General features: G+C 44.2%; 1 protein-coding gene across 1 annotated transcript; it reads right to left on the minus strand.

Annotated features, from left to right (window-relative positions):
- Positions 1–1,389: 1,389 nt before the first annotated feature.
- LOC104028180 (calpain-14) lies at positions 1,390–23,504 on the minus strand. Its single transcript, XM_075708320.1, has 20 exons — positions 23,274–23,504; positions 20,757–20,826; positions 19,682–19,800; positions 18,932–19,068; positions 17,643–17,817; positions 16,864–16,929; positions 15,381–15,466; positions 14,041–14,115; positions 13,221–13,384; positions 12,355–12,530; positions 9,413–9,618; positions 8,817–8,853; positions 7,925–7,987; positions 6,246–6,303; positions 4,404–4,468; positions 3,914–3,982; positions 3,712–3,790; positions 2,438–2,554; positions 1,699–1,754; positions 1,390–1,416 (listed from the first exon to the last, which is right to left on the minus strand). The coding sequence occupies exons 1-20, from the start codon at positions 23,502–23,504 to the stop codon at positions 1,390–1,392; spliced, it is 2,076 nt and encodes a 691-aa protein (XP_075564435.1).
- Positions 23,505–26,930: the final 3,426 nt, after the last annotated feature.

The following is a 26,930-nucleotide window of genomic DNA, read 5'->3' on the forward strand; positions in this document are numbered from 1 at the left end:
TCCACAGTTCACCTCATTCCTGAGTCTCATAGCCACTCTAAAAGGATATTTATGAGATTAAGCGCCTAAAAAGTCACAAAAAGCCAGAGGGACGGCTGACTATGCAAGCTTAATATAACTCCTTCCTACAAAGGCATTAGAGTATGGTCTTTCATTATATGTTCATTCCTGCTGGAGCTCTGTTTCACTCAGAGCCTAGCCTAGGCTGTGCACTGGAAAAGAGACACAATTCTGCTGTCCACAGGAATGCAAAAAAAATCAAAGCAGCAACCTGTAACAGGCACTTAGAGTGGAAATTTCCAGCCCAAATAAATAAATGGTAAGAAAGTCAAAAAGGAGCCTACAGACAGAGGCATCAAGTAACTCCAGCACAGAGTTTAATGTGAGTAGTCCCACTTATAACATGTTCTCTAATGCTGTTCACAGCTACGCAGTTTCCACTATTTAATTAGCTACAATCTACATGTGCCTGCATCGTTTAAAAGTATACACACACTCTCTCTCTCATCCTGCTTTATAAAAAGTAACTGACATATCCAAATGTTTTACCAGACTGCTCCTGTATCATGCTACAGAGAACATCTATTCCCTGCCAGTCTCCAGTGACTTAAAGACAATATGGGATCACTTCTCACTGTACTGCAGTTTTCAATCTGCAGAGAAAACCCACTGCTTTTCTGAAATAAATCTGCAAACATCATATCCTCCATCCACAACGAAGAGCTGGAGGCCTGGCTCATCGCTTGGTCAAAGTGACTTAGTTCACTTCAATAGGGCTATGCTGACTTACAAAAGCAAAAGAGATGGTTTGAATGCTTGTAAATCACCTTTCCAAGTCATGGCTAGGGAAGAGTGTTCATTCAGATAGTCCCCACCTCTTCTTCCCCACAAGTACAGAGACTCCTGCCCTCTACCACGGGCCTAGCAGCTGCAGCACTGGGATTTCCTCTACTGGGTGACAAGCCACTCAGGGCAGGGGCCATTTCTCTCCCAGGCTCAAGAGCCCCATCACAAAGCACAGCCTCTGGGCACTACCGCAATGTATGCCATCCTGTAACAGTAAGTGTAACAGCATTAAGCAGGTGATCCCAACAACTCAGTCACTAGGCTCCATGGCGTCACACTGTACACCCATAGTGGTTGGCATCCAGCAGTCTCTTCTCAGAAGGGTTGTCTGAAGTGAAATAGGACTCAAAAATACATTAATTAGCAAAACTTCAATTCACCAAGTCTGTGGTGATTAGGTCAAGTCTGCTTGAGGGAAGACTTTTCATAAGAGGTAAATTGCAGGGCTGAGCCCAGAGAGTCCAGTGTACACAGAAAGTTAATACGAGGCAGCCTTCCTCATCCTGGTACAGGCCTGGTTGTCCTCTCTTCTACAGCATTGCTTCAGGAATACAGTGTCATCATCATCCACTGTAAAGTAATGGGGAAAGTAGGTAGAACTCATCCATCCCTGAGAGCACTCTGAGATAGTCACAGCTGAACTGGACTGTGGGGCATTGGAGATTTTCTATCTCCAGAAGGAGCAGAAATGATAATAAAGCACAAGACTTAGAAGCCTGAAGCTCCTTGTTGTTTCTAACCCACTCTGCAAGTGATCAGGTAAAGATACCTTTTTTAACGCTACAGAATAAAACACACAGTGCCACTTACAATGAAGGAGGCTGCATTTGTCAGTCAGGGAACGGGCTTTACCTCAGACTCCTGGAGATATATCCCTTTGCCATCTTGTGTTAAGTTGCAAAAGGCCTCTGCGAAAGAAATAGATAAGGAGCATTAACTTGATAGCCAAGAGATCAGCACCAGCCAAGACACTCTGTCTCAGGAAGAACCTCAAAGGCAGAGTCTGTAGGCTATTCACAAGTGCACAAGAGCTTCTCTTGTTGTCGCTGGAAGATCCCCAAGGGCTGGGACAGAGTGAGCAGCTGAATAAAGTCAGGCATGTTACTGTCTGTCAATCCAGCTGTGAAACCTCAAAATGCAGGTGGGCCCAACCTCACCCACTACAGTTTTGAGACGCGTGAAGTGTCTACGGCATGAGTTCACAGACTGAATATCAGCTATCTCATCATCACAACTGCAGTCCCACCAAAGGTATATTCCAAGGCTCTCTTATTCCTGGAAAATGAGCAGTCTCCATCTGTAATTTGCCTACCTCCTCCTACAGATGGCTGGTGCAAACCTGCACGGAGCTAAATCACTCTGATATATACAACCCGGATGTCTGTAGAAAGTGACTGATGGAAAGGTAAAGAGAAAGAGCTTGATTTCCTCTATATCTGTCCCTTGCTTTAAATTGATTACTCTTGGTCTATTCAGAAACCCAGTCTTTCTAATTTTGACTTTGCCACTGCCAGCTGGAGCAGCATCAGAAGGGCCAGGTCTTAGCTGGGCAGCCCAGCTTGCCTGGCCAGCCACATAGTTCCAGCCTCACCTCCCATGATCTCCACTCGAAGCATGAAGTACATAAAGCTCTCAAAGCTGATCTTCAAGTCCGGGTCACCATATCTGATTGCCATCAAATCACAGACATCATTGCTGAGCGAAATGCCTTCATAAAAGGGGGGAAAACCAGAATGAGATGGCAACTCCCAGCTGCAGGCAGCTGAATGTTCACAGCTATGAGTGTGCACACAGCTGTGAGCATGCACAACTGAGTGGTTTTCAGCCCTTCTCCAACAGCTTGGTTTTTCAAACCTCCCCTAAGGTTATCAAATATCAGCCAGCCCAAACCAGACAACCACGTGGAGATATCTACTCCAAACTTGAAACAGTTCAGATCTGATCCCCTATATTCACAGTCCTGCCAGAGTTGGAATAAAATACACATGGGCATCCTTTACTCATGAGTGAACGAGAATAACAACAGCAGCTGTGTTTAAGAGCAACACTACACAAGAAGGTAGGAAAAGAGATGAAAAAGAAAATCCAGAGGAAGCTCATACAGAAAGCATCAGTCCCAATATCAAGCAGATTTTGCAAGGAATAAAAGTATTTTCTATTCATGGCCTGGGATTTTAGTTTGCTTTAGCAGAGGTCCACCTGTGTTTCTCACTGTGCTTTCACTGACTCAGATGAACTGGGTGAACCACGTGCCAAAAAGAAGAGTGATATTTAAGCTGTAAACCTGCAGAAGAGACTACAAGACTGAGCACCAGCCCCCATGCAAAGCTCAGTAACAGCAACAGAGTATTTGTACCCATGTGTATGGTCTTCCATTTCTAGATCAAGGTTCAGACATTACACTAGTGAAGTCTGGCACCAGTATCGCCTCTGCAAGTCCCACACTTCCAGGTTCAGTCCCTGAGCTGTCATCTTCAGCAAAGGTAGCAATTTAGTATGAGCTACATCTGGCCTCCCACATGTATCCGCAAAACCCCACACAGTCTTTTAAAATTAAATTAGCAACGAACAGGAAGGGATTTAAAAACTGGGTCTAAAATAGACAGACACTTCTGTTTCAGAGAACTATCAGTATGAGACCACACTGGAGCAAAGATTAAGTAGCCCATTCCACAGCAAAATAATTTTCAGATATGTTTACCCAGCTAAAAAGGGAAGCAGAGATGGCTAAGACCATGCAGCCTATGATGTTTTCCACTCCTCCTGGGCTCTACCTTCAGTTCTCAGGATGTTTCCCAGCCCTGGGCTTTTTCCAGCCTTTATGAGGAAGAGGATGAGACTTGCCAAGATGTGCTGTGGGCTCACCTGTCTCCCGTACAGCTGCATGTAGTTCCACAAGGTCAAGTTTTCCTGATCTGCTAGTGTCCCTTTTCTGGAAAACTTCCTGAGGGCAGAGGGGAGGAATATATTTTTAAACATAACAAACCCCCCAAAAAACCAACAGACAACACCAAAGAGATTGTGAGCAGGGAGATATTGCAAGGGGACACAGAAATTATTGTTATACCAAATAGAAAAGCAGCCTTTTCCACAGAACTCTGAATTCCTGGATACTCAGTGTGCCAGAGGCGTTTAGCTTTGTGGGAGAATTAAGGTCAGAACATCTCAATTGAACATCAGAGAGCACCCATTACATTAAAAAAAAAAAAAAAACCAAACCAAAACCAAACAAAACCTCATAGCCACTCCAACATTCACACAATTACAATATGTGGATAATGATTTCTTAGACCACAAGCCTATCTATAGGCTTGATCCTCCTCCCACTAAAGTCAATGAAAACCTGGCTGCTGATTTCAGAGGCAGCAGGAATCAACCCTTTCCCAAACCAATTCCATTCTGTCACGACTGAACTGTTATTATGGAGGGTGAGAAGTTCAATAAGCAGGGCCACGTCCTGGTGGTAAAGAAATCGCAGTAACATCCAGTCTGCCCTAAGAAATAATGCTCCAGTAAAGTATTATATGAGTCAGAAGTATCAGTCATGCCAAGGATACATCCAGGAGCGCCAAGATACCCTGGCAGGCATCCAGACTGAAACTTAGGCGAAAACTCTGGAAATCTGGAGACAAAAAAAAAAGGAGGGGGAAAAAAAAAAAAGATTGTTTTGATGAGTCACTGAACATCTCTCAGAAAATGGACTTTCCCAAAACTCCCCCTTGCTTGAGAGGGCTCAGGCCCCAAAGCCTTTGTGAAACTTTATACCCACTTGAGAAGACATATCATTTATGATGATAAAAATAATGAGGCAACAGGATGGATTCTACTAGTCTCAGAAAATCCAATATGAGCTCCCTGCAGGCATGTAATATGGAATGAAATATGGTGCACTATCTCCAGCTATTAGAGAAAATGGAAGGAAAAAGACATCCAAAGCTGTAATCCCAAACAGAATTTACTGCATGACCTTGAGCAAAGTCACTTGACCTGAAGAGCTTTGGGGAGGAGCACTGCAGATTAACTGAAACCCCCATGCTAAGCATCTCTCTCCCTCTTTCACAGACACACTGCCAGCTCTGTTAATATAATTAAAAGTACAGGCATCACTGAAAACATGATGCCGCATCAAAGCTTAGTATTCCTGGTGTATACATAAGTTACATGAAGAGTAACAGAAATAGACTCTAATCTCACTGCACATCATGATTATAGATTGTCTGTAGACTTCCACAGAGTAAGGGACAGAACCATAACTCACTAATCCCTTCCCTGCAGAAAGTGAAGATGTTTTAATCTTGTAATAGCCCTGTTTAGTAAATATGAATCAAGTACTGTAAAGTTTTTAAATTAATGTCTTAAAATTGATCACTTATGAAAAATAAAGACACAGTTCAACATAGTCTTCTCACAGATAAGACAGTGCCTGGTGGGTCACTTTACAAAGACAGAAGAGCTATCCTTGTCCACCTTTGTAGAAAAGGGAGTAATGTCAAATTCAGCTTAAGTGAAAAAAAGGCATCATATCAGTCTTTTTTTCATTGTCTTCATTGCCTGTAATGGCTGGACGGTGTATTTTCTGTGTTGCACAATCAGTTGTTACCAGTGAAGAAACTGGGGAGGAAAACTGGATTTGTCATTATATCTGTAACTTCATTGTTGTTGTTCAGAGAAAACAGCCACTGCAAAATCTTGCTGCTGTCCAGGTAGCATTATTTATAACCAGGGACCAAATTATGAGCTTGTGGAGTGCTCTGGGTTGCCACTGGCAGAATGGATGTCACAGTCCTCATGGGAGAGACAACCTCAGGGCTCACCTGGTTCTCACAAGCATAAGTTACACAGGCTACCTGCCTCTCCATCCTGTCTCCCAAACACAAACAGAACAAGGAACAGCCCTATGCATGCATAGCAGGGAAGAGTAAATAGGAATAGCAGGCATAAACCAGGCACATCAAGGTAAAGACAAGACCCCCTTCCACTGCGTAACTGCCTACAGACCAGGCTAACTTTCTACAGCTTCCAGCAGTGGCACTGACGAGACTGTGACAGTGGCACAGGGTGAAACGAGATACAGTTTCAGACTCAAGGCTGAGGTCAGGCTGGGTTTGGAGGTCAAATTCAGAGTCTGCATCCACACACAATATCTATGCTTGCTCTTCTCCTTCATTCTTTCAGTTGTTGAAATTCAAACTAGATTAGCTTTGCTTATAAAATTTCTACCATGTTGATTCATACCCCAGCAAATCCTTTCTCTCTGGAAATCTAACATGGCATCAGAAGACTCAGTTCAGTCAGATTCAAGCCAGCTTCTCTTCCCAGAATTCAAGAGACAGATACAGGAGCTGAGGCTTTTCCCTAAGAGGGTTTATTTTACAGAAACGTTATTTCTCAGCACTTACTTCTCCAAGATATATTATTCAGGATCCTCTGGAGCTGAACAGCATTTATTTCGGGATTCTGTGATATGGAAGAGAATTTTTTTTTTTTAAAAAAAGTATTAAATCACTTTTCTCCCTCTTTTGTTTTCCCATCATGTCCCATCTTCATTCTCTGCTTTTCTGGCCCCACTCCAGCCACTGTGAAAATCAATAGAAAAGACTCCCTTTGAATATGACAAGATTCGCAGCCTGCAAGAGCCGCAGTCTGCTCTGGACTAAGTTCTCAGGGCTCCACACGGATCGATGCAGTAGTGCAGATTTACACTGAGTGAGGATCCAGACCGTTAACCTTTCAGCCCTGGTGCCATCTGTCCCATCAAGCACACTGTCAAAAGACCCAATTCAAATATTTTCCTTCTATCATTTACAAACAAAAAAAGATGGAAACTTTGGAATACTTCCTCCTTCAGCTTTTCGAAGCAGAGACTTCTCCTTCTTGTTATACTAAAGTTTACAGGTTTTTTAGAAACTGTGACATTTGTTTGGAGGATTTTTTTAAATGTCACTCTTCAAAAATAAAAGCCTGTTTTCAGATCATTGAGGCATGCCAGGGTAGTGCACTGAGAAATGGCAGTACTGCTCGCCTCTGTGTGTACTTGGACCTCCTGACAGCAAAGGACCAGCACCTCACAATATGTGGCAGTTTCTAGCACATCTGAAAGCCACACCGTTCTCAAAATCAAAATCTTAAACAAGTGGCAAAAAGTAAAAGCATTGCTTGTTTTTAGTAACAGCTTCCATCAAAATATTGCTATCAAAAGTGCAAATGTGTTTTTGTGAAATTGTGTTTGCCAAATACAGGGTACACTGCTAAATAAATGCAGCCACCTTTTCTGAAAGGTGAAACGCATCCCTTGCCATAGTTAATGGGATCCCTGAAGGTCAACTCCATCCCAAATCAGGCCACAGAGATCATTAAAAAGAATCTTTCACAATAAGGATCATATTTCACTAGGAAAACTAGTGAAAAAAATCAGGTAATGGGACTTACTTCACCTCTCAAAGCAAGTTAGCTGCCATCAAACTGTGATGAAGGATGTACAAGACAAGTGTCAATATTTCAGGGGGTGTTCTCTAATAGGCGACTTTCCCCAATGATTGTAAAAACACCCTAAAGGGTAGGATGGATCCACACAGCCCACCACTTTGTCTCCAATACAGGCAATAGGAATTAATGTGCAGGGAGAGCATGTGAGCCTGGTCAGCTTCTGCAGTCCATTCTCCTGTTTCCCTGGCACCCCCCCCCACACATACCTGTTGGAAAAGGGATCTTAGAGGATACATCCCTGCCTAGTCCTTTAGTATCTGTTTACGGACCTGCTGCCCACCAGTTTGCTAATACCTTTTGAGCCTGTTGATACCATCACATCCACAATGTCCTGTGGCATTAGGTTCCAGGCATTCACATGCTGTTGCATAGAGAAGTACGCCTGTCTCAATGCTAACATATTCCTAAGTTTTGCAGTTAAATCTGCTGCATGGAATCAGCACTGTACACACACCCCAACCTCCTGTGGCCCCTCTCTGTTCCTCACGCTTCCACATCCAGACCTCCTTTGAATATCCACAGGCTTTTACTTCCACAGAGCAACATAACAGGTCTGGAGGAGTTTACCCTGGCAGCTCATGCACACACTTACCTGTTCAAAATGCTTTGTGAATAAATCCTCCCAAATCTTGCCTTCATACCTATCAACAATTTCCTTTAAGATATTAAAAAAAAAAAATCATTAACTCAAGGAAGAAAAATGTCGCCATCCAAGACAGAGCTACTAAAGATGCTTTCCCAGAACTGCACTCTCATCCCCTGCCCTTCCACCTTCTCCCCACCACTGCAATCAGTGCTACATCACTAACACAGCACACTGCTAAGATAGCTACCCACTTCATAGAAATGCTATTTCTTGGAAGGAAATACTCAGCTAACACTCAGCGTGGAGGAACATTTCCCTCCCACCAAGCTGTGCAATAACAAAAGATGGGGCTCACTCCATGCCAAGAAGAGAGAGAAGGGTCTCTGCCCTCCTTTATACAGGAGAATAGAGGAGATGAAAGAAGAAATGACGCTGCTTATGCCAGATTACGCTATAAACTCCCTTGCATAAGCTGGAGACGTGCATGGACTGCCATTGAGCTCAGTTATTTTGAAAATAACCTATAGACCACTGCATGGGAACAGTACTGCTCAGGTCCCATGATGTCTTCAAAACTTTCAAGGCATGAAAGGAGCAGTGCCCAGGACTCTCCAAAAAGCCATGAATAGGAAAGACTGCAGAGCATGTAAGATGGTGTCACTAAAAGAAGTTTGCAAAAAGGCGACTAACAAAGGCATCTAAAAATTTGCCTGTCCCCAACATTTGACTGCATCTGTCCACATGGTCCAAGGGACTCTGCCTGTAAACCCAAGCTGCCCTTTCCAAAGTGCTGCAACACAAGCACTCATGTTCTCACTCAGCCTCTCCACAGGGTAGAGCAACAGGAAAAAAACCCAACCCTCATAGCTGAGGACCAAACCACAGACCTCTCACTCACCTTAGAGAGGGTGAAACTGGTGTTCCTGCCCATTTCCCTGGAGATGCAAAAAAGCAGATGCATTAAGGAGACATCCCAGAGTTGTATGTTTGTCTCATCACAGGTGGCATCCCCCATCCCCAGAAGGTGCCCCAACCCGCTGTTGCGGCATATGTTCCCCACCACCACCACCCAGTGCTACAGATGCAGCAAAGGAAGCCCTCATTTCCATACAGCTCCCCAGGGGCTGCTGGCATTTGAAGTCTCCAAAGCACCATTTCTGCACAAGCAACCACCCTAGTACTGTCAGCAGGGTCTCCTGGCAAATCGATGGTGCATTAAAAACTGTTGTCCTTCTCCAGTCTCAAACATGAGCATGCTGCAACAATCCTTTGTGTGGGCCTAGGTCAGCAGTTCTTGAAAGGATAAGCCCAAAAGCAGTGCTGCATCCACTGAGCATCCTATGCTGGGGGAGACCCACAGCCAGCCTCTCCAAAAGACATTGTGCTGCCTTTTGCATGGTAAAGTCTTTATGCTGCCCCCATTAGATTAGAAAGACCAGACCATCTCACCATCCCAGAGAATTAGGTGCTGGCAGAAGGGCAGCAGTATCTCACCAAAGAACATGCTTCCTGGAGAAGACCCGCAGGATGAATTCAGACTCCTGCTGAGGCTCCAGGGTGGATGGCACAATCACATAGACACCAGGCTCCAGGCGGAAGTCATGAGTCACTTCCCTCTCATCACGGAAGACCTGGTGCATGTTCACAGGCTCATGTTGGGTGAAGAAAGCTGGAGGCAGCTTCCTGTTGCTTTCCTGGTACTGTTAAGGAAAGAAACAGAAGAGAAATGTGTTCTGCACCAGATGAACAAATGGACAAAAGGCACGTGGAGAATTCATAGGCGTGGCATAGACAGCCTGCCTTCACACCTCAGATTTTTTTCTTACAGTACAAGCAGATAATGGGTCCCAAAGGACTCCATCTCCTCCCAGGACATGGTGGTTCTCACCATGCACCACACCTATCCAAGACTAAAATGACAAAGAACAGGGCTTCCCGCAACATTAGCAACTATATAATAGTACTTGCAAGGAACAGCAGCAAGGACTAGGAAGAGAAGTGGCTTCTGTCAACCTAAGCTACTGCAAAAGTCATTTCTATACTGGCAGAAATAACTGCAGGCCCAAACTGCTCTAGTGACTGCTCTTCACTAGCCAGAACACGCTTCCTATCCCACAGGCACCATGCACTTTGTTCCCAGCTTGCCCTTTGCGCTAAGGATCTGTCAGCAGAGGATTTTTCAGACCACCTGTGATCTGAGCATACTGCAGGAGCAAAGTATTCCCTAGCCCTGACTCCATGCATTTGTCCTTGATCTCCCTGGCACTCTTAGCTCTTACAGATGTTTCGCTCTGCAGGCACTTTTCTGCAATAGGAGGATGGATAAAGTGTTGATCCAGGCAACAATGAACTCATTTTTAATGCCACTGAGTGTCCAGTACACAAGCCAAATAAATAATCCAGCTAGCTAAGACCACTGTCACCTTCTGATCTTGGCTGTTCCTCAAAGCATTTAGCCATTTTACTCCGCAGCCTCATGGAGGAGATGCTATTCCTCTTCCTTTGCCAGTATTTTTCTTACTAACAGAGCAATCTTTCTTCTGAAGGGTTCGGGGTTACTCCTCCTCATGCCCCTTACATTTAAATTTAAAGTTTTTATGTTCCAGTCAATACTTTGTTGACTGTAGTTCCAATATCTTAGATGATCTTGGCTTGCCATCTCTCTGTATTGATCTTGGCAACCGCTACAAACCTGAAATTAAAACCCTGGCTGCCACCATTCCCCCTCGGGTGCGGCACAGCAGTGTGCTAGGGCCACGCTCAGACCTCCTCTGCCAGGAAGTTTAACTCACCTGTAACCCTGATAGTGCCCAAAATATTTAAGTCAGGAAGGAGCAGCATCTTACCTCATGGTTACCATGCTATAAATACAGTAACTGGGAACACAGTTGTGCTGCCCTGACCATACATCCAAACCAGTTCTTTGTCAGCCCAAATTCAAAGGGACTCTCATTTAAGAGGTGTTCCAAGTAGGAACAGAGTGGAAGATAGGCCCTTTCAAGATAAAAGGAGCTAAACCTTTCCCTGTTTTAAATAGCCCTCTAAGGTTAGGGCCAAAATTGGGACATACGTCAAGGTTTAATTTCCAGGGCCCTTCCTCAGGTTCCAAAGGCTCCTGGCTAAAGAAAATGCTAGAAATACAGCTGGCCTGAGGAAGCCAAAAACACCTGTAGCATCAGCTCCAGAGCATCCCCAGCCAGGAAGGAACCTAAGCTCCCTGGGAGACCCCTGACTTGCATGGGACACAAACTCTGTTCCTACCTCATCCCCAGACTGGGAGGCAGCAGAAAGGTGGCTCTGGCTCCCCTGAGAGCTGCAGCAAGTCCAGCTCAGACACAGCCCAGAACTGGGGCACCATCCTGCAATTGCAGGAGGGACAAAGTGCTGATCGGGTAAACACTGATGCCACTTCCAATACCTTTGAAGACCCAGTGCAGAAGCTGAACATGTAATGCCCCTTTTTTAAGGCCACTGAGCTCTCCTGATATGGCTGCTGTTCAGAAGAGTCAGTAAATAGCTCTGCATTAATAGTGACTTACTGTGGTGCCTCACTGAACTCAAATACACTGTTACTAGCTGTCAGCTAAGGAACAAAGGCAAACACAACACCTTCAGTTTTGTCATAACAGCTACACCAGCCCAGGTACCCCAGCAAACAGCCAGCAGCAGTGACAAGGGACTTACCTGTACAGCCACCTGCAGGAAGAAAAGAAACAGAGCATCTGTCAGACAGGGACCTCTGGGTCTCACACAACATAGCCATATCATTGCTGAGAAGCAGCTACATATGTTCAGCTGGGGTCTTTGCCTTCAGAAACTCGAGCCCCTCCATCTGAAAACCCTTCCCCACAGCCATCTCTCCGTAACTGCGCAAACTCACAGCAGCAGCAAGAGATGTGGCTCTGTTCAAGGGAGGAGAATGGCTCTGCAAGGTGCTCAGATAAGCAGAGAATTGGGGGTGGGGCAGAACTCTCACTCCTAGTAATATCCACTTACCCCTGGATACACAGGGAACTGGCAGCATCCACCCATGGGCAGCTGCCATGTCATACTAGGAACACTTCTCAGGCACAATTTTACCATGGTTGGAAAAAACCTGAGGGAAAGACTCTCCCTGCCCCAAAGTAAGGGGACTCATGGCACCCTCTCACAGCTCTTGCACCTACTCTCAGAGAAGGCAAAATAAAGCTCAGTGTGCTCTGAAGCAAGAGGCGTTTCTTACTGCTCTGCAGGCTGACACACAGCATGCCAGAGAGGCAGCAAGTAGGGCACAGAGCCTGAGGGAGCCTAGCCCTGATGAGCAAGGAGACTGGGCACAGGCAAGGAGAAAAAAAGCACAGATCACCCTGCACACAACAAAACTTTTGGTCTGCAAAGCTCTACAAGTTACAGGGGCTGGAAGTTTTCCTATTTGGTGAAAGCAAGAAGGGCAAAGCAATTCTTCGCACTTTGTAGAGTGAAAATCCAATGAACAGGTGAGGAGCTTGGTTCCGGTGTTTGCTGCTGTGTTTCTGCATCAGCGATATAACCACATTGCAGGAACCCAGGCTTTTCTTACTGTCTTCAACTGGTAAAACATTCAGCCAGTACTGAGGGTTCATCCAAAAGCTGCCTAAACAAAACAAGAAAAACATTTTGATATAATTTTCCATCACAAAATTGGTTGCCAGCTTCCCACATGATGCCTGGCATCAGACTGAATAGGTCACAGGTTGCCTGGACCTCCAGACCCCACAGGGATTTGATCTTAGGGTGCAGTTTACAAGTTTAGCAGTGCAACCACTATGTAAGACCGGAAGAAGGCCCAGGAACAAGGAACTACATTTCTGCTCACATGCAACTAAGAGCTCATTTTGTTTATAAACGTATCACTATTCCTCTATCACCTCCAGCGTATGGGCTAGCTGACTTCAGACCCCCCCGCTCTGCTTCCAGAAGGGCTGAGCTTCTGTATTTCCCATTCACTTTACTTAAAACACCACTCCCCAGATGTGCTGAGGATGCAAATTTTAACAGACAAGTTTAATGCCCCAAAGAAGCTCAGTGTTGGCAATTGATCCTAGGATCCTGCAGCTCATTTCATGCCATAACCAGCCCACTGCCCTATGTTTGCAAGTGATGCAGCTTCTGTGATAGCAGAAGCTAGTCAGTCCTTCCACTGCTTATTTCTGATGTTTGTGTGGAGGGTTAAGCAGGAAGAGCATGTTTCTGTTGTCAATTTTATGTTAAGAGGTATAAGGTGCTGGTAACTGAGTCAGCAGAGCAATGTTGCCCCGAAGTCATTCAAAAGAGCACCCCTCACCATTACAGAATCCCAGACTTCCTCCCGCTGTACTTCCTTTAACCCATCTCCCACTCTTCAGGGAGTACATCCACTTCTTCCCATGTTCCTGGCTCATCAGGTCTGGAGTTAATTTACAGATCATCAGATCTACAAAATGAATCTTAAAATCTTGCAGAGACATCCTAGGAAAAGAGTGCCAAGAGACATCTTGTCAGCAGTTTAGTTTAGTCCATATGGCTTATAAAAAGAAAAGAAAAGGGAGCAGGGAACTTCGAAGCCACACCGTTCTGTGTTACATATGGTAATGCTCATATTTTATTAGGTAGTAAAGAAGAGAGCGTCTGCTCTAACAGCAGCATCTAGCAGTAGCAAATGCATGACTAAAATTTCAGCAAAGGATAGCAGCACAGAGATTAAAATAATATTGCCACCAAAGAGACCGCAGTGAAGTGACACGGGTGACAACATTGCCACCTCGTGGCAAAAGCTGTGGAGAAACCACAAACAAACAAGGCAAGCAAAAGCTTCCCAAAGCTATCTTAAAAATAAAAGGCAGGACAAAAGCTCCTGAAAGCTGCCCATGTCTCCAGCAGCCCTGGGAGACCTAGCAGTGTCCTGCTTCTCCCTCACTCCTGCCATTGAAGAACAGTGCATCTCTCCCGTGTCAGCACAGCTACTGCTTCTCACATTGTCAAGCAGAGGAGAGCAAGAAAGCAAGCATGGGCTTTTACGAAGCAGATCACATATGCCTCGACCTAACTGGCAGTCTGCTGCTTCATCACCAGATGCAGCCCCAGAGCTACTGGCACAGAGGGGAGAGGCAAGACTGTGTCATTACCAGAATTCTCCATCCTCTTTCTTTTTCCTCAGCAAAATCTTCTCCTTTGGGCTCAGCAGCTCCCATTTGTAAGAGCTGAGGGCAAAACCATGAGGTTACTAACCAAATGTGGCCTCAAATTCAAGGCAGAGTACACAGCTTTCCTCTATAAAAAGAAGCCAAATCCCTGCCCCCACATATCTCCACATTTATCCCCCACTATAAACACAGGCCCCCTATGTCTTCAGCCACAGGAGACTCTCCACAAGCACTCTGGGTCCCATGAGATGTATCTAAACAGTTCCAGTTTTCTCCAGCAGAAGCCAGAAATGCTCCATTTCCATCAACCAGTCCATTCACTTGGACACGCAGCTTCCAAGCACTTAAAATATAAAAATCTAGACCTGTTTTGTTGGTTAATTTTCTGTCAAAGGAGACATAATAGAAAGAGTGTTTGGCATAATGAATGAATGACTAGGACAGCACAAGAGGCAGCTGGGAGTCGTTTAAAAGGCAGGCCTACAGTATGTTGCTCATTATGCTCTTCAACAGGAACAGCTGGTATGTTGTCATTATGTGACAGACACACATCAGAGAAGTTACTGCTCTGCAGACAAGGTGAAAGTCACTCTCATTCCCAGCACCTCCCTGTGCTCTTCCCTCCTCCCCAGCCTCAGCAAACAGGGTCTGTGCAGGGAATGAAGTGAAGCTTGGAAGGAACATGCTCCACTTCAAAGAGGAATAGGACACATCTACAGTTGCCCATGGTCTAGAATGCAAACCACTGTCCTTCATGGATCACAATAAAAAAAATTCAGGTAGATGTAAATACAGGGCCTGTTTGCCTCATTAGTTGCTTCCTCTGATCCTATACACAATTGTAGTTCCCCAAACAGCCAGGACAGAGGACTCCTTCGCGGCCACCCAACTCCAACACTTTGCAGCCTGTGGAGGACTTTGCACGCTCCCTCCTGTGATGAAGGGCTGCGTGCACTGAAACACTCTGTTTGTTTAGAGCCTCCTGCACAGCTATCTGTCACTTTGCATGCCATCCAGATCACAGTAACGTGCTCAGCGTCCCGTGTTCATATTATGTTTCCTCTGGCATTCAGTGAATGGAAAAGCAGAACCGAGCTTGTTGAAGCTGCATGTGTGAAGTGAGCCCAACTACATGAGCACTATCTGCTGGAGAAATACAAATCTATCGAGTCATTGCTTTGACACCAGAGGGTCTGTGCAAGCAACTGTTACTTCTCTTAATGCTGCTCTCAGCACTAATTCATGCCTGAAGATGGCAGCATCTTTCCTCCAAGAAACCTTTCCTCCCACTCAGCATCAGACCTTTCCTTATTTAAACTCACCTGTCACTCCAGTCTCCTTTCCATTCAACTTTTCCCCATGGATTTCTCAGTCTCACTAGGTTTTCTGGTCCATATTGACATGTCACCTGCAGAAAACAGTAATGCTGTGCTTACCAAGGTCTCTGCAGTTCTCATCTAGTTTATATCACTGTAATATGCCAGATATTAACAAAGATTTTGTTTGTTCTCATAGATGTCAGCAAGTATGATGATAAAAATCTATGAACATGCAACTCTGAATGCCGGCACAAAGAGATTAAGATGCTTTATCCTACCTTCTATAACTGAAACCAGAGACCTCATGATTCCTAATCTGGAGTCTTGACAGTAAATTCCTCTTCTGTTCCAACACCTGCTCATTTTGTGCTTATCTAGGGGCAGGACTGTACTACTTTGAAAGCTAAGTCCTACCCCACTGCAATGGCACAGCACAATGCAGCCCATGGGGTGACCACATAGATTAGTGCCTCCTGAACCAGGATGCCATGGTGGGAGAAGAGGGAGCCAGGCCAACTAAGGCCTTTGCTGGCAGCATACAGCAGAACGGCTGACTTCACACCAGCTCCACATGCTCGGTCAGTCCCTTACTCCTGCCTGGCTCTTCATCCCATCGGAGGAGCCAGACTGACAGACATGTCACTGATAAAGTCCATACCTAGGACCCTCCTGCTCTGTGTGGGAGACACAGGCATGCATCATCCAGCTCATAGTATCTCTTCCAGCTCTCCTAGTATCTCTTGCTAGAGGTACTGAACGTACTTTCATGCACATCTGTATCATATGTCCAAAGCCCCACAAAGTCCTTTGCCATCCTTGTCAACCTCCTTTTGAGGCTGGACAAGATAGTCATCCATCAATCCAGGAGAAGAAAGCTCAAGCTTTCTCCCATTCTTTGGGACCTATTATTTTACTGTCCCTTACCTGTAGACAAATATCTTTAGGGAACTCCCAATGATACTTCTGCACATCAGTGGGGTCCACCTGCACCCTATGCACAGGAGTCCAGTTCGGCTCCCTTACTTTAGCCTTGTATCAGATTTCCATCTGCAGTTTTTCACATTTTGGCCCTTGTATTCCATTATCTTTCCTTCTCTATGGCCTCTGACTTCAGAGGAAGGCTTTTTACCCCAAGTAGGTTTCAGCATGTCCTCCCAGCATCCCCAAAGGCCAGCCCCTTTCATCCTTAACATCTAAGATGCATTTGTAAGTGATGACCTCAGCAGAGCCCTATGAATCATTCCCACCCTTAGAGATATGCTGATCTATAACCATTGTCCTTTACATCAAGGTCACAATACTAAAATGGACACAATTGAAAGTGAATCTTTACAAAGTACGCAATCTCTTTTAGCCCTAGACTAAAATAAGAGCATTGGGGGAGGAGATATGATAGCTGCCCTGATTAAGGGTTGAACCTATGACTGCAATAAAAATTGCTGACATCTGAACAAAGCTGGACCCAGGACATTAGGGCTAGTCTTACCTTTCTAATACCAATTACTGTGTAGGCATGGCCAGCTACAAGACCATTCTCCAGAACCTTTGTTACCTGTATACAAAGAAAAGAAACAAAAGGAAAAGAAACGTTTTATTCTATCCCTACTTACACAGCGTACCAATACCAGAGACCTGTACCCATGTAAGCAATGACTCTCAAAGCAAATGGAGAATGATTTGAACTGAAATAAAAAAAAATAAGTCTAAGCTCCTAACAGTCATATTTTGCAGTGTGCTTGGAATTGGAAGGTTGATTGGGAAGGTCCCTTCCTAAACTGTGGATCTTTGGCTAGAGACAATCTCACTTTTAAAAAGTTCAGGAGGTTACATTTTGATTTTCAGAATAGTAGGGTTTGCCAACAGCTGAAGTGTTAGCATAAGGCTTGGAAGCCAAGATTTGAATTCATGTTCTAGACTACACACCTCTCTATCTTAGCTGTAAGCTTATTCCACGAGTCTCTGTGCCTCACTGCACCATCTGTAAAAATGGAAAATTTATTTAACAAAAATGGGAAAGTGCAGCAGATCCTTATTTAATAGAAGGTCTTTGATAGATAAACCAGTTCTCAAACATCACAACAGCAAGCTGAGAGCAGCAGGGAATCAATCCATGTGCAAAGTTTAACATTAAGAATGTGATTTCTACAGAAAGTCAAGTGTGGCAGCTTTGATACTTTTTGAGTCACAATGACTAGCTGAGCAGAGGGAAACAGGGCTGGAAAGGCCTTTAGCTGTGAAGCCATTTGATGTCACTCGAAGTCTCACCCCTAAATGTGTCTGACAGCCCATGAGAGATCTGCTGTAGGTTGCTCTTGTCAGGATATCCCACAGATCAGGAGGAGCTGCTGCAAGCTTGATCCTTATATTAACACCACCTGTAAAATCCACCAAGGCTTCTGAAACTTGCCCAATCTGCAGATCTTCATAGGAGCCATAGAGTCTAGCAAAAAAAGACATCAATATATTCTTAGGGTTATAGTCACAGACGGTAGGTTGAGAACAGCGTGCCAATGAAATCATACAATAAAGGTTTGCAAAAGCAAAAGGAAGGCTGTAACTCATGTTTAATTTTAGGGGAATTTTGGCATTTAGGAAGAGGGGAATCTAGCAGACTGCCTCCAAGACCGGCCTCAGTCTGAATGACAGTCACTCACTGTCACTCCCCACTGTGCAGTAGTGAGAATATGCCCATCACTACTTCTTTGATAACTCTGCCTTAGCAAATGTTGCCTGAATTTACCACCAGACACTGTGCTATATCTAAGATACAGTGCCTTGGGAGCTCAGTCTCCAGTCTGATTTTCTTTACCATTGCAATGCAACTTTCTCTGGTCTTTTTGTTCTAATGCTAACACCAAATGAAAATAACTGAACTTTCTCTCCTTTGTTGTGATCTTTCTCTCAATGTTAACTTGGATTTTTCCCTGCTCTGCAGAGATTATTTCAGCCTAATATTAACAAGCTCCATCAGTTATGCCTTGTTGCTTCTTCTTAGTCCTGACAAACCACTCTAGACAAAACACCCTGGAGAGAAGCTAGTATTCTCACTGTGCCATGTGACTTGCTGAATGCCTCAGCTTCGGGGGACCCCAGAGCAGGAACTTCTACCAAAACCAAAGTACAATGCTTCAGCAGATCCCCAAAATGAAACTCCTTGAAGGTTTCTCAAACTGATAATACATCAAAGGAGACATCAGAAATCATTCACCTTTGAAAATCCCTATCTGTGGCCTTCCACTCCTCTGCAGTATTTACAAGGAAGGCATCATCCTAGCCAATACACTCCTAACAGCGATAACACTCAGAGGACAACCCCCCAGGTCTGTTTTCATGCCTACTACTAAACCCTTGGATTTAAACTCAAGGGCCTGGATCGATAACAGCTACTGCAGTGGCAGCTTTTACTGTGTAATAATAGAAAGATGAGAACCATTTACTACACTCCAAATGCGGCAAGGCCTAGGAGATGCATTTATAAACAAGAACAAACTGCGTAGGCACCAACCAACATATTTTAAAGAGACTATTTGCATAACTTAGAATGAGTCACTTACTTAGCATATGCCTTCTCCAGAAGGGCTCCCCAGAACACATTCTTATAGACTGAGGAAACAAAGAGCAGCTCCCCCACCTCATTCACTGGCAGGCGATCATCAACCACCACATCAACCCATTCACCAAAGTGCCAGAACTGTCAGAGGAAAGAAATGAGCTGATGTTTACCTTAGAAGAGACCTCCCTTGAAACAACAGGAAAGTCAAGATAGCTCAGCTGCGGGCACAAGCTGCCCTGGGGGGAGGACTGCTTTGGGTCAATGGGATTTGCTGACTCACCCACAGAGCCAAGTCCTTAGCCCTACCCTGCCAGAGGAGAAAATGAAGCCTGCATCAGGTGTAAAAGAATTAAGCAGGGAAATTAGGCACAGCTGAGTTTCTGGGGAAGGAGTTCCTAATTGCAGGGTAGCAGAGTTGCAGCAAGAGCTGGGTAAAAGCATAGAAGGTTGGAGTGGATGTGCTCAAGTCCTGCTGATTGTTGCTACTATGTAGGAAGTCTGGATTAAAATATGGGTAGGGTACAGCTGGACAGAATGGCCAAGCAGAGGTATATCCTCAGACTGGCTTGTAGTTGATCCACTGGCTGCACTACTTTGTGGGAGGGGTGATGGGCTACCCTCCAGGCCCAGATACCTTCTGATCACTTGCTCCTGGCTAAGGGGAACCACGTACAAATTATCTAAGGGTCTGACACAAAACATGACAGAGGGTTTACGAAGACCTCCCTGCACTCTGGGGGAGCAGATGTACCCGGAAGTGGAAAATGCCGGCATATTTCCTCTCAAAGCTCTGGTTTTGTGGTACGACTGCAGCCAAGATGTCCTGGTGGAATGTCAGGGCTTCCAGGGCCGCCAGGAACCAGCAGTTCTCTGCGCCAAGACAAACGGACACATGCAGTTGGCTGAAAAGCAAGAGCTGTCAGCCAGGTTCGGGAACACCACCAAGATCCTAGCAGAAGAGCTGTTGTGCTAATGTCTTCACAATTATAACAAATCATACACAGAAAATGAGACAATCCAGACATGTGCTTTATTTAACCAAACCATGGCTGGTTTATAATTGTTGTCTCATGATCTTTTCATTTGGATCCTGTTTGGTTAAATAAAAAATTCAGCAAGAAATAGCTCCCAATGGAAATACTCCATTTTTTTACTGACTTTGCATGTTTTTTTTTTTGTTCTCTGTAAAGGCACACTATTAAAAAAAACCTTTTCCCTTTTTCTTTGAAAACATTAACTTTTCAGAAGAGGAAAAGAATTTCCAATGGATCTCGTATGTACTTAACAGACTTTGTGTTTAAGGGCTTAAAGCACTTAAAAATTAATTTAGTCCTGCCCCTACCTGTTTTGCAGATGACAATATATCCTTTTACTTTAGGTAACACAGGCATAAAAATAATTTTTCTAAATGCCAGGCTGGGAAGAGAATGCACTCACATTAAGCATTAGATACAGAGATAGTGAAAGTCTCAGATTTTCCTCCTTCTGGTCACTGTTCAATTGTCAAGCAGCAACATTACAGACCAATAAGAGCACAGGATCACTTGCTATTGCAGTACTAGCATGCACAGAAGCAGCACAGAGAATGGCGATTTCAGCTTGTGGAGACACTTCTCACCCCACACATCAAATCCCACCTTGAAGCTTGCCCAGTTTTTTACTGAGCCTATCCCATCTTAATGATTGCTTCATCCACACCATGCCAAGTGAAGAGACAAGGATATGTGCACCTTCTATTTCTATGCAAAGTTTTATAATCAAAATTCCACACAAAATATTATCTTGTATAAGAATACTTAGACATGTATACAAAGGAACTTCCTTACCCACCAATCCTTGGCAAAGATCAAGTTGCTTTCTGTTTGCAGCATAAAACATTGGTCTTCTGTGCAAAGCCTGGGAAGCACACAACCAAAAAGAAAAGAGAGAGTCAAGTCAGTAACATGACCTGGTTTAGCTAGAAGTCAAGGACCTTCTGCATGCAGAGCTGCAATCTCGTAAGATGGGAGACCCAGTGAGTTCCTAGTCTAGGATGTAAAAACCTCATGGGTGTGTGACACAAAACTCTCCCTCTGCCTGTTGAAAGCTTTCAAAACACTTAGGGTCCCTTTGTCCCAGCAGACATTGTTCTGGTTCAGGTGTAACTAGTGTTATCATGTGCACTGGCTAACCTGACACAAGCCTGAGCACACATTTGTGCTTGGTCTACATTGAATTTGGTCTCCAACATAAGCCACTGGTGCTCAGATGCATCACCATGGGTCTCCACAAAGACCTCGCTGAGAAAACAACCCTTCAGACCTGCCAGCCCTGCTCCTCCATAATTCCTGACAAGTTTCAGCCAAAAGAGGCCACAATGGCAGAGTATAACTGTTCAAACTTTCAGCTAACCTGGCTGACATCTCCATGATTTGACTGACAACTGAGCTACAGACTAACTGATGGCTGCTACAGAAGTTCCTGTTGCTGTGACAAGAGTGGGTCTGTGAATAATTGTTCAGAGAGAAATTACATTGTTATTTTTTTTTGCTCACAAGTGCCTCTGGGGTCAAATTAATAACCTAAGTGTCAAACTTACGTTTCACTCTAATGACCCACAAATTGCTCAAGTTAATTTTCACACTGTTGGCTTCCCCTGCAGGCAGTAGCAGAGAAACAGCAAACCCTCAGAAGGCAGTTACAGTATTTAGACACCAACCCCTATCCTTGGTGAATTTGGGTGTTCAGTTTGCAGGCCATCAGTCATAGATGCAGCAAGCTACAAGCCTGCAGGCTGAATGGCAGAATCTCAGAGTTTCCTCTGCAGCACAGGGACTGAAGGATGCACAGCATACATCCTCAGAGAGCCTTTGCTGGGTTAAGTTTGGCATTCAGAGCAAATGGCAGCCTTCTTCATGAGGCAGTTTTAGAGGAGCAGAATGGTGGACTGAGACACAGCGGAAGTTTCAAGCCCACTCCAGTATCTCTGGGGTGGAGGGACACCTGAAGGGCTTTGTAGAGGCCAGAACTCATGCTGACCTTTCCCTCCCAAATCCCTCTATGCTGATATAGCTGCCTCAGCCGCAGTGCCTGGCACAACCCAGCTCAGGCCTGCGAGGACTGCACTCTTCTTCCATCTGCAGATCCTGACTTAACACAAACCATCTGCGAGACCAAACTGCATATGAAAATCTGAGAACCAGGGCTGCTATTCCCAAGCTCTCCTGCAAAATTTGCAAAGGTGCCTTTACCTTCCCAGTGATTTTCATGAGTTTTGCAGAAACTCAGCCCTTCTGAGAAATTGGTTAAATCTGACAAAATGTGACAGCTGGAAAATAACTTAGCTACGAGACGTTATCTGTTATTTCCTGGCAGAATTCCCTTACAGACACGGTAAAATAAGGAGTCAGTGCTACTGAAATTCTCAGATAATTCTATATACTGCTTTCAAGAAGATCTAATTGTCAATATTTTGCTCAGTGGCTCAGTGAGAACAGAGCTGCCATTGCTAGTAGCAGGCCAGAGCTAACAGGCCTTATCTAACTGTCCCAGTCCCCTGTCCTGGCCTCCTAGACCTGTTATCCATTTGTTATGAGAACTTGCTCTGTGGCCAGCACTCGGTACCAGATGTCTCTTGTTGTGATGTTCAGTTTAAGCATGAGATACCAGCAAAGGCCTTGGAAATATGGGCACAAGTAGAAACCAGAGGTCCCAAAACTAAAAACAACTCACTGACTGATAGTCAGTTACTGATTGTGGCAGAAGCACAACCTTGAGAGCTGTGAAAAGACTGCTTTAAGTACAATAAAGAATAGACTAAACAGTTAAGCAGGAAAAAAACATCCCAGCAAGAGGATAAGGCACCTGCTGCTGCTGCCGGTGAAAGTAGCAGCCTCCAGGATCACAACGGTGTGTGGTCCATGGGAGAGGAGTCAAAGGCTAAGAACTGGCTAGAAACTCAGAAATCTTCTAAAAGGTCAAGATGTTGAATTCTGGGGAGAGGAATCATCACCATGAGAACTGTCATTACGGAATCATGGTGGGATCATCAGAGCTCTGAGCTCCAAGGACTCTGGCTCCTCCCACTCTTTTCACCTGCTCTCCCTGCCTGCTCCGAGCATTATTGGATATAAACTGAGTGAGGCTGGTTATGATTTGGGGCAACAAATGCTTCAAAGGCAATTATGAAACTCCATGTACTCCAGCTTCGAAAATGACAGCTGATACAATAAGTGTAATCTCTTGAGGCATTAAGGCACAGCTAAATTAATGTCTAAGAGTAGTCTACTCAATGCAAACACTATTTGCTGGCTATCAGCTGTAATCATCCTCTTACATGAGATTATTCACTGAAAGTCACTTACATGTGGCCTCTTCCATTGTATATTTTGGGGTAGTTTCTTTAGCAGTGCCCCTGTTCCAATAGAGCTGATGTGAGCAGGGAAGTTGTCATCTGTGAACAGGCATTTGTTCTTCAAGCATGTCTCTAATAAGGCCTGGTAGTTCTGCTGGACGGGTAGAGTGTGTTTTTGAAAGATACTCCTGCCCAAAGGCACAGGTGGCTCCTTTCTTTTCAAGAATGGCAAACAAGGCATGGCAATGTCCACAGTAATGCGAGGATAATTTTTTCCACTGAGGATTCTGCAGGGATCTCGCCCTGCACAATCCTGCTGGAAACTCCTTGTTTCTTGGGGTGAGGTGCGTCTTCTCCAGAAGAATTCCTGATCATTAAAATAAGTGTAAAAAGTCAACTGAATCATGGTTTTTAAAATTTTCTCTTTAGCTAGTGGGGGTGGGTGTGGGGGTGGCACTCCCAGGAGGAGTGGGGGACCCATCCGATTCTAATCTAGCACCCATCACTGCTTTTTTAAGGTTTTACATTCGCTGTAATCTGAGTGAAATCAAAATGAGTGACCCCATTGACTTTTACTGGGGCTTTGAAGACAGACATACAGCTATTCTCAGTCTCTCTCTGGATTATTTTAAGCTCTCCAGGATATTTTCATAACATGCGGCAACATGAATGTCTTTATTGAATCACATTCTGGCATGCGGTTACTTCCCCTCCCAAAAAAAGAAAAATAGCAAGATAAACCAAAGGCTAACAGAAAAATGGAATACATTAGGTGTTACAAAGCCATTACTCACAACGCCCCAATGGTTATTTTGCCCTTTTTGCCTCATTTTGGAGAATGACAGAATCTCCCCCAAGAGATCACATTCCAGCTTGCTGATTACCACAGATTCACACATGAAATTGCATGCTGAATTTTTTTTTTCTTGTAACGTTCAAGACAGATGTTTCTCATGCCCCACTGAAAACAGCAAAGAGTGATTTCATAGCCCTTTTTTAATATTAGCAGCTATGCTAAACATTAGCAGCCATCACCTTTTGCTGCAAGTGGTGGGCTCCTGGGAGAAATCATGATTAAAATCTCAGCAGGCAAATCACACCCATCAGCGGTAACAAGGTGATCATAATCATAGCCTTCTCATTACAGTGTGGACTGCAAGAATGAATCGGGATACAGAGTTCAATAAATGGTTCACATGACATAATGATACAGTATTTGGAAGGCTTCCCTGCAGAGGAGGCTCTCTGAGACTCAAAATTACTGCCCCAGGCACCCAAGGAAACTGGTCTCAGTTAGGAACCAGTTGACTGTTACCACCACTGAAGTTGAAGGTCACCCGCGTTCCCTGTGAGAAAACATACAACTGCAGATTGCACCATCCTCCCACACAGAGCCCTCATTTATTATAAAACCACTCTAAAACTGATCCACAAGGCTTGATCCTCAAGGGCAACCAAGAGAAAATCTTCAAAATATAAGCCCGGAAACAAAAATTCAATTTTCTACTGTGCAGTAGACATTTCAGATCTGAAAAAGCATTTAAGTGCCTAACAACTCGCCTACTTTTTCTCCAGATGAAAAATACTGTCTCTCCCTTCAAACCTTGCCTTTTTACATTCATTGACCTTCACGGCTACAACAACATGAGCAACAGACAGAGATAGATTTTAAGAGAAAAACAAGAGGAGGAAAACAGCTTGGAGACTGGCTGCACTTTATATAGACAGACAAAACATGTATGAAGAAGAATTTCTCATTTTGCTGCTCCCTAAGAAAAAAAGTGGTGAGCGATTGACATACTTTGAGCTACACTGAAGAGCAAATACTTGAGATTATTTTTTGGGTGCGCAGAGCATCCACAATGCCTGATAAAATCATTGTAACCCTTCACCAGTTCTCACCTCAGTCTGGTATTTATTTGAAAAAGAACTAAACTTTATAGATAGGCCTTGAAACCCAGGGATAGTATGAAAAAAACAATGCTTTCAAACATGGAGGTTTAAATCACCTGAATATGTAGCCTTATTTTCAAGAAACTGAGCCAGAAGCCCTGACTGTAACAGTGTGTGTTGAGAGTCAATGATGCAGCTACTTTATATGTTCTGAAAACCTCCCAACTGAACCTGCCTGTAGGTGTACTGTTTTAAACTCTTTTCCAAATCACCTGGAAATCTTTGAACAAAAGAGGCAATGAAGCATTTTATGTGTCGTGAACAGTCACTGCTTAGCTACAAGTATTCCACCTCATGTTTTAACCTGCCCGCTGTCTGGCCCCAGTCACGTGTACGAGCAAGTGCCAGATACAGTTGTATACAACTAGCCAAAGTATACCTAGAAATCACTTGTACTCCACGCAGCAATGTTACCGAACCAGACTGAATCAGTGTCCCACTGTGTCCTCTGGCATGGGTGGAGCAGAGTGTGTGCATGTCTCTTCCAGCAATTATAATTTCTAAGGGAAAGCAGCCAAGTGTAGCAGGCAGAGGTTAAAAGCTTTAGATGGAAGCCGTGACCAGTAGGTTGGATGGATTTGATTCTCTATTCTTTGAACACTCCCCTAGTTAATGTTTGCCACCTGATGTAAGTCCTTCCACTACATTAGCATCCTATGATGTCCCCTGATCTTTCTCAGCATCTTAGATGCCATGAAGTGGCCTCCTCCCTAAGTCTTAAAATAAGAATCTGAAGAATCCACAGAAAATCCTTCAGTTCTAGTAAAAGTGATTGGACCATGAAAGAATTCTCCAAGAGCCTCTTACTCTCTCTAGGAGAGGATTTGTCTCTGGCAACACTGAGGCAGTGGGCAATTCGAGAGTTAAACCTGGAGCTGACAGAGCTCAGCCCAGCTCCTCTGATTTAAGGAAGACAATCTGTATCTGGGCTGAGGAGCCACTCCTGATTGCGTGGAACAGAGCAAATGTTTGCATGCAAAATAATAAATTTTAGCAGAACAAACGATGCAGGGCCATCTTTTACAACCATTCTCATAATACAGCAGAACATTAGCTCCAGAAATTAGCAGTCATTAGTCAAAATGGAAATGTTACTGTATTAGGCTTTGTTAATCTTTATTAGTCTCTAAACACACAGTATGAAAACAGCACTTGCAGGTACGTCAAGTCTTTGATTAAACATAGGCGTGTATTTCAGAAATAAAACCTCAAAAGCTGACTCCTGCTCTTCACGTGGGCTTTTTAGCAAATAGAAATATCCTGAAAAGAAGCGTTGAACTGCGTTTTCTCACAAAATGAATGAACGTACAGACAGGTGAATCTGCCCCAGAGCCTCCCACTGATGTTAACAAGAAGTCTGTAGCAAAAATGCCTGGGTAGCTTTCAGAACTTCAAACGATACCTCTCTGAGCAAAGATTCACTTTTAAAGACTCTGGTTGAGAATTTAAAATACATATTCTTTGCTGTGTAAATTGTCCAAGCTACATCGAAATCAGTGGAAATATTAAAATCCCATTTACTCAAGATCTGTCTTTTAGCACTTAACATTACAACATCCTATTCGTAATCATCCTAATCATAGAATCATAGAATCGTTTAGGTTGGAAAAGACCTTTAAGATCATCCCGCCCAACCATTAACCTAACACTACCAAGTCCACCACTAAACCAATTAAGGGTAGAGTAGCAATTTCATGTTTCCTGGCTTGGTCGC

Source organism: Pelecanus crispus, chromosome 3 (assembly GCF_030463565.1).
Source record: "Pelecanus crispus isolate bPelCri1 chromosome 3, bPelCri1.pri, whole genome shotgun sequence".
Taxonomy (NCBI): Eukaryota; Metazoa; Chordata; class Aves; order Pelecaniformes; family Pelecanidae; genus Pelecanus; species Pelecanus crispus.